The following is a 16,431-nucleotide window of genomic DNA, read 5'->3' on the forward strand; positions in this document are numbered from 1 at the left end:
ATTTATCTTATCATTCCAGTTCACTAAAACATTTAGCAAAAATCTGCCAAGTCACTATCTAAAATATACAGTTTCCAGATCATTAACCATACAATTTTTTAGATTGATATTCTCACATTCCCTATCATAGTCTGGTGACCTGTCCAGGGTGTACCACGCCTCTCACCCAATGTCAGCTGGGATCAGCTCCAGCCCCCAGCAACCCGAGTTCAGATAAGCGGTTAAAGATAATGAATGGATGAATATTCTCACATTCATACTTGGCAATTTCAGATCAAACAGCTCAGGGGACTCTGGGAAAGGAACTGCCAACTGGGGAGCTTTCCTGAGAAGCTTCCCTTTTTTCTGTTTACATCTGCACCACCAATAAGAATGTTGAAGTGATGTTAGCTGGCAGTTAATGAGTCAAAATCTTGTTGTTTTTCCCTAATCGTAAATATATTTTCAGTAAAGCCTGGACTTCACTCTTGGTGTGTTTTTTTCAATTTTTTCATTAGGAGCTGCTGTTTTTGTTTTTTGTTGTTTACATGGCGAACAGATTTTTAAAAATGGCGATATCTGGTGCTGCATTGGCTGTGTTACTTTTTCTTATTGTTAATAAAATATAATTTATATCGGGTTTTCAGTCAATATTGCTAGACAATAATGAAATATCCATCTCCATTTCCATTTCCATCCATTTATAAAACTAAAACTGCAGTGACTCCTAAAACAGGTCTAGTTCACTCATGTAAACCACATGAAAAAAATTTGAAACGCAAGTTCAAAACCTAAATCCCTTGTACAAGTACTTCTTGCACGAGGCCCTATGTTCTTAGAACTGTGAAAACATTTCTCTGGTCCAAAAACACCTTGGTTTGGTTCACAATATGACCACATAACATATTAATGTGACATTAATTGGAGATGACACACATCTGTGGAATGCAGTCATTGAAATCCTGATAGTGTAGGAGGTTTATATCATTAATATATGAGCCTAGGCATGGCACTTACAGTGATAATGGCACCACAAGTGCAGAAAGTGAAGGTGGTTGGGCGGATACAGTAAATCATAAAGATGTGCGTGTGCAAACTAACTATACTTGCTAATGGAATTATACATTGAGAAACTTTTAATAGCATTTTGTTGACAACATGGTTAACACAGCGAAAACTACTAATGGAGCAATAAAACAGGAGACAAAGCTTTTGAGGGTTGACATCATGAATTTAAACTCCCTGAAAATATTCTGTTGCTAATTGGGCGATTCAATTCTGTCTGTACTTCATTTCTCCTTAAGTGTCCTCTCACATAATTGACTCATCTACATTCTGATAAAAGCTGTGGCCTTGTTGTTACAGTACATCACCCAGTGACTGCCAAAGTGAGCCGGTCCAGACACAGCTACAGAAATTGTGTCTCCTGTCTTGACTTTTATTAATAATATGGTAGCTCTGACAAGCTGTATTTGCCCTAAGGACATGGCCCAGACCAGCACATTGTCTGGGCATTGAATGCCACTTAGGAACAACATCTATCATACAAATTTACTCTCAAGGTGAAGTGTGATGCTTTTAGACTGTGTTGGTTGATGATATTAACGTAGCAGCTAAAGAACACTCCAGTATTTGCCGCCTTGTAGAGCCATAACACCATTACAATTCATCTAAAAAAACTTCCAAAAAGAACAGCACAAAACAGCATAGACTACTGAATTAAAGTTGATGCTATTGACTGACAAGGCCAGTGCTGGCCATTTGGGTTGCCCCACAAAGTATCGCCTTTTTGCCTAGTTTGCCTGATGGCCAGGAAGGTTACATGCATTGAGGTGCCGCTAATGCCATAAGATCTAGCTTGCTAACACTGATGTTAGCTAGCTTGTCTGGTGATCATTTGGCTGTTTTGGAGCCCCCTCCAGCAGTTGTTGCCCCATGCACAACACGTGATGTGTGATGCAGCTGGAGCCCTAGTACAGTAGCATACATCTATTTCAAGTATAGGCATGTGTTCCATGTACTACTTTTTGGAAAGCGGCTGTGGTGGACGGAGTGTTTTGGCTACGCCCACTAGTTAGTCCCCCTCGGCCTCTTTTCCCATACAGGTACTTTTGTTGCGGCTAACCAACAGGGTTCGAATGTGACAACAGATTAGCGACTTTGTCGATATATTTAGTGACTATTCAGACCCCTCTAGTGACTCTTTAAAAAAAAAAAAGCGACTAGCAACTTTTTCTGGTGTTATTGGAGACTTGTTCCTACTCACACTCACAAGCGGCCCAGTCCTCCCGCAGCAGTCTGTCCCAGCTGCAGTTAGCAGAGCAGGAAACCCCTGTTAACCCCTCAGCGTCCAGTTTGCACCAGTCTGCAAATGAATCACGCATGCCCAAAAACGCCGCTCAGTAGCGGCTCAGAAAGTACCTCCCCGAGGCAGGTACTTTCTGAGCCGCTACCTGAGCTGCTAACCGGTGAAGTTGGGTGGATCTTGGGCGGATCCTCTCTCCCAAGACACACCCATAGCGGCTCACTAGAGGGAAAAGTACCAAATGGAAACACGCCTTATACATCCTGGCTGGGTCAAATTTTTTAATTGAGTGGCAGAAAGCAAAGCATCCACCAGCAGTTGGTCATGCAAAAAGTCCACAAGCTTAAAAGTCAACTATAATTACCATTCCACCCCTAATATAGCTAAATAAGTATAACTATATTAAAGAAAAGAATATCATTAAAGTTTCACTGTGTATATTCATTAGAAAAGTTCATAAACAGGAGAAGAGAAAGAAAACAAGTGGAGATTCAGAATCTTACTTCACTGTCTGCCTAACCCTGCCACAGGTAGTCACCAGCGTCGTCTTTCCCATGATGCACCTCTGTCGCTGAGACGGTCTGCTAGTGGTCTGCGGTCTGGCTGGGTGGATCGGGGCATCCCAGAGGCCTACGAGATCAAGGTCTATGAGATCGACAATGTGCAGAGGATGCAGAAAAGAGCAGGTGCTGACAAACAGGTGCTGGGTTTATTTTGATTTTTTCGGAGGTTAAAGGGCATTATGTAAAAGATGACCTTTATCAACCTCTATTGGCAACCAATGGGAGCAATAACATTGGTTGAACATATATCTACACCTCGTCTTCTAAGGCCCCCAAACCCCTTTCACCCTGTCGGCATCAGGTTTGAAAACTAGACCAAGTCATTTTGAAATAAAAGTCACTTGGAGGCAAACCAAACTGGCTTACATGTGCATCCTTTGGAATATTTTTGACAATTTAATTTCCCGATTATTTTGACTGTGCTAATGCATGTTGCATGAATTTTGACATGGGTCTGAGAATGTATTTTTCTTCCAGATTTTGAAAGTTCCACCTCAGTTCTTATTATCATATCTAAAATATAGCTACTCCGAGAGTCTAAGGATAAACAACAACATTTCTGATTCCATCATCATTAGAATGTACCATAAACACCATAAAACATACATTCAATCAACGTTAAAACATGTTTTATTTCTATAGGTTGTAGCAGCAGGTTGTAAACAAAAATAAAGGCATAAAAACTAAATAAGTTTAAAAATATATATATTTAGTTTCATACCCTACTCAGTTACAATGCTGCCATTGTTATACAGGAGCATCTCAATACATTACAATATCATAGAAAAGTCATTTTCCAGTAGTTAAAGTAAAATAGCCCCAACCAAGTATTGAGTGTTTATAGATGGACATACAGTCATGAATTTTTTTTTGACCATTGTTTTCTCAATTTCTTGTTCATTTAATGCCTGTTACAACTAAAGGTACATTTGTTTGTACAAATATTATGATAACAACAAAAATAGCTCATAAGAGTTTAATATAATAGCTGATATCCCGCCATTTCCCATGGTTTTCTTAACCAATAAGTAAAAATAAGTAAATAACCAAAATAATTATGAAGAAAACCATGGAAAATGGCTCGATATCAGCTCTAAACTTTTATGAGCTATTTTTGTTGTTATCATTATATTTGTCCAAACAAATGTACCTTTAGTTGTACCAGGCATTAAATCAACAAGAAAGCAAGGAGAAAACAAGGGTGGTCTAATCTTTTTTTCCATGACTGTACTTTTCAGAGGCCAACATTTCAATATTAAACATATTTTTTAAAATTGGTCTTTTATAATGTTAAATTTTTTGGAGACACTGAATTTTAGGTCTTCATTAAATGTAAGCCATAATCATTATAATTAGTAGAAATTAAATTAAGACATTAAATGTTTCATTCTGTGTGTAATGGATCAACATAATGTGTTATTTCCACTTTTTGAATTCAATTACTGACATAAATAAACTTTTCTATGATATTCTAAGTTATTGAGATGCACATGTAAATAAAAAACAAACCTTTCCACAATACTCATGGCATGTTCAAATGGGAGACCAAAATATAAACGCCACAAAACATCATAATCGTGGTTATGAATATGAATACGAATACGAATGCGAATACGAATACGAATACGAATACGAATACGAATATGAATACGAATACGAATACGAATACAAATACAAATACAAATACCATATTTTTGGATAGGGACAGTGCACATTAATGAACATCGATAAACATCTTTGTAAATGTGCCGGATTATAGCAAGGCTGCTAGTTTGCATCCGTAGTCCCTAAAAATGAAAAAGAAATACAAATATAAAAGACAGCAAGTACATAGGTAAGATACAAATAGAGGAGACAACACACACACAACACAACACATAGCAGACCCAGACAGGATATAACTATGCAATAAAAAGTTATGTTCAAGTCGTCTCAAGTCCAGTTAATGGTCACACTTTTGATGTGATTTGAGCCATTGTTTCAGATTTCCTTTAAAAGAAGAGTAGGTGGGACATTCCCTTTTTGTGGAGGGAAGACTGTGAAGTGTTGCGTGTTCTGTGTGTTCTATGGGCCTTTTAGTAGACAGTAGTGACCTAAAGGTAAAAGATCAAGAGTTTGTCTGGTTCTTTCACTCAGGGGAAAATTTGGGTGGGAAAGGGAATGACTTTGAAAAAACCCAGTATCACAGTGCCCTTAAGGAAGGCACAGCGACTGCAGGAGACACAACTAAACACTGGTTGTACTGGGCAGCTTTCATGTTTCATGTGTGAGGAGCATCATGTTGCTGAAAAATCCCATTCTCTGCCCCTGGATAAGTAAGGGTTACATTGAAGATTCCACCTTGCATGTGGAGTTGAAATGTGCTTGAAAACAAAATGTGGTGCATGCGCTGACGTAATGTCCCCATGACGAGAGGTCTGGCCTCATGGGACTCTATTCCCCGCCTCCACCAGTCTCAGGGATGGCAACTTTGATAAAATTTTAATGACCACATGGGGGAAATTGGGTCAATGCTGTAGCAAGAACAAAGAAGGACACTGGAGGGAAAACAAATAGATTTTTAAAGAAAGAGCACATATTTATTTTCTTGTATTGTTGTTTTTTAGTAGGGTGTCATTGGGAGACATCACTAAAATACAAGTTGTGAGTATAACAGTACTGATAGTGTGGTCCTGTATCACTCTATGCCTCATATTTAGAGGGTTTCTTTTGACTCCCCTTAAAATGTGCCCTTTAAAACTGGCCCTTACATGTAATAACATTAGTTTAATCAGGGAGTAATTCCATTTAGAAGCCTACAGACCTGCCTTACCTCACTCCCCAGAGGTGTCTTCCTGCTCTACATGCTGTTTATGAGTGTGTGGAGAGAAAGAGCAGGGTGGTTGTTCATCCAACCGTCAAAATACAGTGTGTGTGTGTGTGTGTGTGTGTGTGTGTGTGTGTGAGAGAGAGAGAGAGAGAGAGAGAGAGAGAGAAGGAGAGGGTTTTTGTAGGATTAAACCAAACACAAGCCAATATACCACATGTCCTTATTTTTATGAGAACATTAGAAGCTGTTGACACATAAAACACACATAAAACATATTGTATGGTGCATTTCTACTCTAAATTCACTAATAAATAATAAACAAATATTTAAATAATTTTATGTTATTTCCCTCCCACAAATATAAAAACAAAATATTAAAAACCTCATATTAAATAGCAAAAATGACAACAAATTAGTATTGAGAAACCCTTTTAAAAACAAAACAAAAATAAAGACAGAACTTTATTTTTTTTCCATGGAAGGCAAACTCATATCAATAAAAAAGTGATGCTCTAACAGTGCATTTGATATATGTTGTGTTATTTTAATAAATGAGATAATTAAGTTAAATTATCTGAGTCTCCTGAGTTGTATATATTTTGTGTAGATAATCTCTAGGATGCATTAGAAAATGATTGTATCATTAGAAAATCAAATCAGAAAAGTTCCAGCTGTGTGTATTTTTGTGAAGAAATCCTGAGTAAATCCAATAAATCTTTTATGATAGTCCACATGTATAATTAACATAACATCTCATGTTTGTTTAAAGACAAATTAAACTTTAACACTATGAATAATAGATTAAAATGTCCTTAATAGTGTGTTCATACAACTATTAATGTTATATTGCGTTATCAATCGCTGTATTGATATTTAGTTAAAATAAACGAATAAGCTGTGATTGAAATGCATTAAACAAATAAAACGTATGCTGGAAAAACAATAATACGATGCCGTTGTGTTTAAAGTCTGAGGTCATGCTTTGTCACATCTGTCCACAGTATGACATGCAACCAACTTTTAAAATGCTTAAAATGCGCATATGTTTTTTTATTTTTTAAATGTTTTTTTCGAACGCTTTTGCAAGCTATTTTGTATCCTGCATCTCTGCTCCCTGGAGCATTATTGCAGGCTGCCAGGAGAAAAACACGCTTTGCCTAGCTTAGCCTATGTTTTTCCTGCATTAATTCTCAAGCATGTTTTGAAGGTTTTTTTTAATATATATAATTTCAAGAAATTACGATACATCTAGAATATGAACAAAACAGTTTTACCAAAATAAAAATTGTAGAGTCTATGTGTGCAACAGGATCCAAGTTACAAAAAATGATCAGACTTTTTATCAGATTAATGTCAATGATGCAGGAAACAAAAGACAGCGCTCAGCAGGCTTAGAATTTCGTCATTTTAGGGACAAGGCCATTTGGCCTTCCTGTTCACACTGATTTTAAGGGCACAAAGGCCACATGACAGGGCATAAAGGCTGCTTGGTTAAATTACTCTGGTTTTACCTTTCAGATTAATACCTTAACATTCTCATTCACCAAGAAACATTAATGCACAATATATTAAATATATTAGAAAGGACCTCTTTGGAAAATGACAAATGAACCTGTTTTGAAAAGACGGCAAATGCATATATTTCGAAAATATGGCAAAATGAATCTCCTGCCTGAGTTCATCTAAGAGTAAGGAAAGAGAAATGCCTCCTCCCTGCCATAAAAAGGAACCTGCTGAGGTGAAATTTACATCAGCTAAATGTTGAGCCCTTGTCCCTGAGGTAGGGAAGACGCTAGCGCTATCCCAACTAGCTAGCTATCCCTAGTTTTCATGAAGCAAAAATTTAACGTTAACGAGTCGATTTCAAATACAATGGTAATTACTTAATTATTTATGTTAAGTTCTGTCAAATACTACCACATACTTCAGTCACAACATATCAAAACAGCTTGTCCTGCTAGCTTACCTGTGCTGCCCATCAACACATGGCTCATTTGAATATTCAAATGAGCCATGTGTTGATGCGCACAAGTCTAGAAGGACAGGAAGTGGGTGGGGTTAGCATTGTGTTTACTGGAACTTTGACAGGGGGGCAGAGGCCACCTTGGCTGTAAATTGAACATTTTTCACAGGGCACCAAGGCCAAAGTGTGGGGCAACGACTGCCATGGCCGTCTTGAAATTCACACCCTGGCGCTCAGACAATATTGAAGTACTCTGTGTGACATTTTGCAAACATACAAGTCAAGATAATGTAATTCACATATAGCACCAAATCACAATACATGTAATTCAGGCATTTAAGGCTGTGTGGTTTTTTCCTGTTTGTCTTAGTGGTGTTGCCTATCTTGCTGTCTAATCTTGCCAATCACCATTGTACCAATTATATTTGGTACAATGGTGATTGGCCTGCCCCCAGGCCTACCCCATTACTGACAAAAACCGGCCACTAAAAAAACACACTCACGCAAGCAGAAGAAAGCTTTGCGAGCAGACTCAGTTTTTCTCCTCGCAGGCTAGAATATTGCTCTAGGAAGCAGAGATGCAGGATACAAAATAGCTTGTGAGTGATTTGAAAGCGCTCGAAAAAACAATATGCGCGCGGATGTTTGGGTCTCATTATGAGTGTGATATTTATGTCAGCGTTCTAATCCCATAAAGTATCACATATTTACGTCAGCTACACTGCAGGGTTATTGCAATCTGCATCTCCTGGCGCAAATGGCATGAATTTCAAGTCTTCTTACGCCTTTGCAATGACTAAACCTACTGAAAAAGATCTGCCATGTGGACACACCATAATGCTTCCTACTTGCCTCATTGTCAGTCATGCTTGCTGAAAAAGGGGTGTGGTTCTACTGCAGTCCATTTTCGATGATGTAATGAATGAATGAATGAATGAATGGAACACTGTGATTGGCTTCTACACATCCAGTCAAATAAGTTTTTGCATTTTGCTGGAGTCAGATGTTAGTAATCATAAATCTCTATGAATAAGGGGGGTTGAACAGGTTTTGTTTTTAACACACAAGCTTTTAATAAATTGTTATGTACTATATGAACAAAAATAAAAGTTGTCAAATGTGTATGTGTGTGTATGTATGTGTGTGTGTATTTTCAGGGGTCCACATGCTTCAGCGCCAAGCTAAAGTTTTTGGAGCACCGTCAGCAGAGGATCTCAGAGGTCCGAGCCAAATACAACAACCTGAGGAGAGAGTTAGAGCGGTCCAAACACAACCTGATGCTGGAGCCTGCCAAGTGGAACCAAGAGTGTCAGTCAAACTGTCTTTGAAGACATGAGCATGCAAAATAATATCTTGTTTTATCTTAAAATCACAATAAATTAATACAGGGTTGTTTAACCATATAGTGTATACATTTTTAATTTTTTCTTTACGGACATTGAGTAACTTAGAAAGCTTAGCTCAGTAAGGATGTAAAATACTCTACTTTTCAATTAGGTATGATACTAATGATCATTATGAATTATTTATTATATCAAATAATTAGTTACTTATGGTATTGGCCCATGGTAGGATCTTCACATAGCTTATATTGCAGACCAACAGTAAAGAACCCTAAAATAGGGAATTAACCTGCATGAAATATGAAAATCAGTGAGCACAAGATGGAACCACTTATTATCAATCTGCATTTTTGCTTGAAAAATTACTAAAATTATCAATTATCAATTAATTGACCAGTTGTTTAAGCTTTATCCTCAGCTAATGATCAAATAATGAGCTTGTAGTATCAACAGGAGGCAGTATTATGTCATTACTGGGACAATATCCATAATCCTCATTACATCAATAGCATGGATAGATTACTGCCTACTGATTACAGACCCAGACCCAGTAGGTGAAGGCCAGCTGGCCTTCACCTACAAAATTTCACTTTATGAGACATGTACCAACCAGGAAACTTTCTACAAAGAGAAACAGAATGACCACAATTTGACCAAAACATGCACAAAGACACGCAAAACAACTGCAAAGAGAGACAAAATGACCATAAAGAGAAGCAAAACGACTAGAAAGAGATGGAAAGTGACTACAAAAAGGGGCCAAACACTGAAGGCAAAAGACGAGGAATCTAGTATATGGCTGACCGTGCTTGATCAATGTGATTTTGTGATTTTGTGGGCAATGTGTACAGGAATCGTTAATGGTAGTGTCAGTGATGTGAATATTTTGGATACTAGAAGTTTGTATGCTTTTGTTCCTTTAATACAAACAAGTAATAATATGCTTAATTATATAATAAACCCACCAATGTCACTTGCGCGTCTCACGGATCAAATAAGATTCCATCTGTTAAAGGTATCAATCCCCACTGGGGTAGAGACAGTTTGTATGCATTAAGTCTATTTTTGTGGTGTTTAGTGAAGCGTTGGTTTTTTTTTCATAGACAGCAGTTTAAATCACACATATATCCCACTTAATGTGTCCTAAACTTATCAACCGCACCAATGTGCATCGATCAGGACTCCCGGTCTGTTTGTGTTCCTGTTTCACTACATGCAGATTCCCCTCACTCGCTACAGTGGGGATATAAGATCAATCAATCAATCAATCAATACATACAAGCATTGTACATTTTTTAACATGAAACATGAAATAAATAATACATTTCTGCAGTCGGTCAGCCTGGTGAACACAGTTCAGCTGTCCACGCAGCTCCAGCTGCTGCTGACAGACAGCAACCAGCTGCCACCGCAGTGAGGGGAGACAGACTGGGAGTTAATCAATTAACATGCACTTAATAAGTTAAAAACACACATACAGCAGGATATCTGTGTGGATTTAAATACCTGCCTATGCTGATTAAGCTCACTTATCGCGGCGGCAGACAAAAAGGCTGATCACGTCTCCCTGACATGTTTGAAAACAGGTGCAAATGTAGAAGTAGTCCACTCAGTCAGTCAGTCTGTCAGTCAGTCAGTCAATCAGTCAGTCAGTCAGTCAGTCAGTCACATAAGGTACATTAGATACTTTTCCCTCTAGTGAGCTGCTATGGGTGTAGCTTGGGAGAGCGGATCCGCCCAAGATCGGCCCAACTTCACCGGTCAGCGGCTCAGGTAGCAGCACAGAAAGTACCTGCCTACTTTTCTGAGCCGCTACTGAGCTGCTTGTAACTAGTCAATGCTGATTGGATAAGGTTCAGACGGCGACATGTGTGATTCATTTGGAGACTGGACTCTGAGGGGTTAACTTCTGCTGCTCTGACTGCAGCTAGGAGAGAATGCTGCGCGAGGACTGTGCCACTTGTGAGTGCTTTGGGACGGCGTTACATGTTAAGAGGAGTAGGAACGAGTCTCCAGTAACACCAGAAAAAGTTGCTAGATTTGTCGCGTGTCGCTTTTTAAAAAAAAGAGTCGCTAGAGGGGTCTGAATAGTCGCTAAATCTAGCGACAGAGTCGCATCTCTGGCAACTGCTTGCCGTGTCGGTCTGTTGTCACAATCGAACTCCGATGGTTAACCGATACAAAAGTACCTGTATGGGAACAGAGTCCGAGGGGAACTAACTAGTGGTAGTAGCCAAAACACTCAGCTGCTTTCCAAAAAGTACTTAGAAAGTACTCAGTGGAAACACGCCTATACACACCTGACAAACACAGTTAAAAAGTGACACAAAACAACTACAAAGAGACAGAAAATGATAATAAAGTTACATAAAGATACAGGAAAAAACAAAAAGAGGCTAAACAACTATAAAGTCTGTGTTATTCCTATGTAGTTGTTCCATTGACTCAAAATCCACTCACAAGCATTAGTATTATCCTTTGTTTATTGTTGATTCATTGTTAATATTGTCTACATACTGTGATACATTTCTTAATATACTTTAATTCCGCTCACTGTCCTCGTCAGTGGACCTGTGGCAGACCTTCGAGGTGGACTCCCTGGAGCATCTGGAGGCCCTTGAACTGGTGACGTCCCGGCTGGAGAACAGGCTCAGCCTCTGCAAGGCCAATGTCATGATGGTCACCTGCTTCGACTCAGGCGCCAGGAGACGTCAGAAGAAGCGACGGCGGAGAGCATCAGAGCAGAGAGCCTTGAAGGGAATCTGACCTGAATGACAGTGAGAATTAGTTAAACCAGCCATCTCTTTCCCTGGGACTCTTGTGTTTATCCAGTACACCAGGCTATCACGGAAAGGTTTTGGATGATAAAGTCAAAATCTGCCACACACTAACTTAATGCACACTTTATGTTCTCAACCTTACCTCTCGTCCCTTTAAAAGAACCGGTGCTACAGGTTGGAGTCTTGTACAGTAACATCTTACCTGCCTTCACAAGGGGGTCAAAGGTCAGAGCCAGTGGTCAATCCTCAGCTATCAGACACCTACAAAGGGCTCATAGCTGCTATTATGCAATTCATAACCATTCTTTCTGGCACATTTTGGAAAAATCATCATGCTGTTAAAATTTCCTTTTTCTGTTTCCCATCATTAATCACACTACTGTTCCTGAAATAACTGTAAATTGCTTATGTTTATTCTCTAGTTTTTAGCATTGCTCAGTAAATGTAAAGCAGCTAGTAAGGCTCAGTGCAGCATCTAATGCTAACAGGACATTTCAGTCTAGCTGACGGGAAAATATTGTCACCTTTCCTCTCCTGGCAGAGAATCTTGTGAGTATTCAGATCACAAAACTTTTCTTTTTAATGTGAAAGTCGTGCAGAGGCTGGTTCTTACTGGAAGAGGATTTAATATAGACAGTGCACTTAATATTAGATATAACTACTGTAGATATTTAAAGGGACAGAAAATATGTTTTCCACCTCTTACCTGTAGTATCAGTATAATGGGACTAGATGGCACTTTGCTTATGGTGCACATAGAATCCAAAAAATAGATTTGAAAAACAAAACAGCAATGTCATATAGTCTCATTTTATCAAAATAAAAAGGCAGAGAGCTCTTTGACCAATATTTACAGAACTACGTAACTGACACCTAAACGATGCAGATTGATCTATATCAGACTGGTCTCCCCATAAAAGCCTCAATATAAGACGTTTGTAGAGGCAGCAAAATTCGACTCATATTTATGTTTGATACTTTCCTCCACTGCCATTGCTTGCTGACGTAGTAGTAATGATCGCTGGCGATGCGCAGTTTAAATGGCAGATGTCACAGTCAGGGCTGGATTAAAACAAATATGTGTCTTTTTAAAGTTTGGATGTTGAAGTGTCTCTTTCGAAGCACCTCCTGGATTATATGATGCATATCTTACCATCTCATCAAATGCATCTTTCTCTGTTTGAGTACTTTGCTTTGTTTAGAAAGCATTTCACCACAAACACTTCACTGTGATTTGTAATTCTTTTTAGTTTTTTATATGTTGAAACGACTACTGATTTGGTGATCAAATTTGGTAGCAAAATAGATCAGAATAATGGCCTGATTAATCTGCTTTAAAGTTGCTCTCTCCTCATGTTTGATTAAAGGTGTACTATGCAGGATTTCCTAAAAAACAACAACAACACATCACATATGACCAACTAGAAGTGTGTGGTGGTGTCTGTATCTGCAGAGACTGTATTTTTATCTTATGTTGCTGTGTTCCAGATGTTTCAGAATGCAGCCACCAAAAAAGAAGAAGAAAAAAACGCCAATGTGGCAATAATATCCAGGATTTGCTCTTCTTTCGTTGAGCTCGGGAGAATTTGCCAAGTTTGAATGTTGTGGTTACAAACAGTAAGCCACAATTCCTGCATTTTATGCCTTTAAGAGGAGATCTGGCCGCCACTGTAAAAATGACTGTTCTAAAGGGATTATGCCATTCTGTATATAGGTTTTGATGATGAATACAACAATGAAAACAGATGTTTATTTCTATGACGACGTATTAGGGCCAAGTATGAAAAATAAATAAATACGGACCGAGGGAGGGGGGTAATATTTCAAGAAAAAAATTGCAAATTTACAGGATTTAAGTGGCAAATCTACGTGAAAAATAGTCTCAGATTTACGAGATGAAAAGTGGCAAATTTGCAAGAAAAAAGTAGCAGATTTATGAGAAAAAAAGTCGGAAATATAGTGTTTTGTATGGAAAAGTGGAAGACATCGCAGGTAGAAACAAATGAAATGTGGTGATGTAGTACCTTGATAAACAAACATTAGCCTATTATTCCGAAAATGTTCTCATAAATCTGCTACTTTTATTAGTAGATTTTCCACTTTCAATCTCATAAATCTGCAACTTTTTTCTCACAGATTTGCTAATTTTAACTATTTAAATATTAAATATTACCTCCCTTCCCCGGGTCTGTATTTATTTATTTTTTTCATAATTGGCCCTAATACGCTGTTGTATATTTAAAATCTGTTGAAACTACTGTAAAAATGTATCCAATAATTAAAGGATGATGAGTTTATGTGGAAACAGTGACTGAGCTGTGTGGAGGACTGAAGGACCAGGTTCCAACAGAAACACCGCTGTGATTTTGTGTGTGTCTTCAGTGGTTGAGTGGCTAGTAATCAATAAACTGGCTGCTAGAACACATTAGCAAATGATTGGAGGCAGAATAAAAAATGTGGATTCTACTCTCAGTGTAATGGAGGAGTAATTACATTAAAGGAATAACGTCATCGTGTCTGCAGAGCCCTGTGAAGTCCCTGAGCCAAGAGAGGATGGACTGATGCAGTGTGATCAATGGACAATGCTAGGCTTCCCCTCTGGATCGATGCATTTAAACATATGGGGAAAACACACACACACACACACACACACACACACACACACAGCTGAACATCTGTTTTGTGAAACCTAATAATCAGCATGTTGTATCTCACTGTTAATACGTGACCACAGCTCTCTGTTATTTTCTGTGTTTTCAAGAATAAAAACTATAAATAAATGTATGTCTGTCTGTTTATGTAAGTGCAAAATGAGAATTGTAGTGGGGGAAAAAAGTCTCCTGTTATGTTGTGAAGCACTGTAACATCAACAACGGGATGACTTTTCATGCCGTCCACAGCAAGAGAAAAGGTAATGAGAGCAAGCCCTAAAGCAGCCCAATTATAAAGGCAGTCATTACAGGAGAGGGACAGAACAGGCAACACACACACACACACACGCACACGCACACACACACACACACGCACACACACACACACAAAATCTCACAAATGCAAAGATGCTTCCTCCCCTGACTTTGCCCTTCCTCTCTTTCTGCTCCACTTCCTCTTTGTTTAGCCTCATTTCATGTTACGCAGACTTGACCGCATAAGTGAAAACCATCTTCCATTCATGCTTTGTGCGTGTTCAGACTAAGGAAAGAACACAAAAAAAGGGATGAATGCCACAAACACAAACTCACACTTCTTCTGAATAGGCCTGCATAATATCCATGGGTCATTTAATCCTGAATAATGCATGTGAATGTATTTTAAATGTCAAATGTCATTTTTGTGGGTATGTTGGCTTCTGCCTCAGCCAGTTTAAATATCTGAACATGTATTTCAGGATACAGATGTTGGAACTGGATCATTTTAGGTTAATAATCTTATTGATCAAAAGTGTAAAATTTAAAGCAAAATGTTAGGGGGACCATTTTTAACATTATTTACAACCCCAGTTCCTAAAAATTTGGGATGCTGTGTGAACCATAAATGAAACAGAATGGGACAATTTGATTCCTTTTTGGGATATTTAATAGAAAAACTGTATAAAGACACTATATTTAATGTTTTGCCTCACTAACTTCATTGATTTTTGTAAATATATCCTTACTTTGAAATGCTAAAAGCTGAGAGAAGGGCAGCAAAAGACTGGGAGAGTTGTGGAACACTGTTTGGAAGAACCAACATTTGGAGGCCCGTGACTTTTGACCCTGAGGTGGCACTGTGAAAAACGACATAATTGGCCCTCCTGTAAACCAGTGTCAATAACACAGTTAGTTACTGCATCTACAAATGTTAAGTGAAGACTCTACCATGCAAAGTGAAGTTCAAATATCAGCAACATCCAGAAACAGCACAGACTTGTCTGGGATGAGCTCTTCAAGGCTCAGGCCTCCATCAGAAATGAACAGTTACCCCTTTTAACAACTGAGCAAGAAGAATTTTGCTTTCAAAACTTTAACATTTAGTGTCCTCGGTTCCTATACAGGTAAAGTGTGTAGCAGACATCAAATTTAGAATGAGTTCAGTTCAGTTTGAACATTAAATACATTATCTTTGCACAGGTTTCAGTTAAAAATGTCAAAAATGAATTTGACAATTATACTCTATGCTTTAGTTACTGGAATGTTTATCAGATACAAATAGCTCATCATTTAATAAAAACAGTAATAATCATTTGATATTTAAGAATTGTAGGAAAAAAATATTAAACCATTGTTTTCTTCAATTTCTTGTTCATCTTAATGCCTGGTACAACTACAGCTACATTTGTTTGTACAAATAAAATGATAACAACAAAAATAGCTCAAACAAGTTTAATTTGAGAGCTGATATCTAGCCATATTCCATGGTTTTTATGATAATAACAAAATCATTATCAAGAAAACCATGGAAAATGGCTGTCTAATCATTTTTTCAAGACTGTATATATATATATATATATATATATATATATATATATATATAGGTGTGTGTGTGTGTGTGTGTGTGTGTGAGAGAGAGAGTTCACATGAGTTTCTATTCTGCTCATGTAATAGTAACAATACTAGACAAAGATGCATTTTTTTTTTTTTTACTATTTTCCCTGTAATCCTGTGCACGGTTAATCAGCCTAACAAGCCGTCATATGACCGCTCCATCTGC

At 38.1% G+C, this 16,431-nt stretch overlaps 1 protein-coding gene across 1 annotated transcript in view; it reads left to right on the top strand.

Moving 5' to 3' along the window:
* Nucleotides 1–11,728, top strand: part of kif26bb (kinesin family member 26Bb) — a 32,479-nt gene extending 20,751 nt beyond the window's left edge. The window contains exons 13-15 of the mRNA XM_059357160.1: nucleotides 2,815–2,984; nucleotides 8,777–8,942; nucleotides 11,520–11,728. Coding sequence (XP_059213143.1) covers nucleotides 2,815–2,984; nucleotides 8,777–8,942; nucleotides 11,520–11,728 — 545 coding nt within the window. The remainder of the gene's footprint in view (nucleotides 1–2,814; nucleotides 2,985–8,776; nucleotides 8,943–11,519) is intronic.
* Nucleotides 11,729–16,431: the final 4,703 nt, after the last annotated feature.

This window comes from Centropristis striata, chromosome 18 (genome assembly GCF_030273125.1).
Source record: "Centropristis striata isolate RG_2023a ecotype Rhode Island chromosome 18, C.striata_1.0, whole genome shotgun sequence".
In the NCBI taxonomy this organism is placed as follows: Eukaryota; Metazoa; Chordata; class Actinopteri; order Perciformes; family Serranidae; genus Centropristis; species Centropristis striata.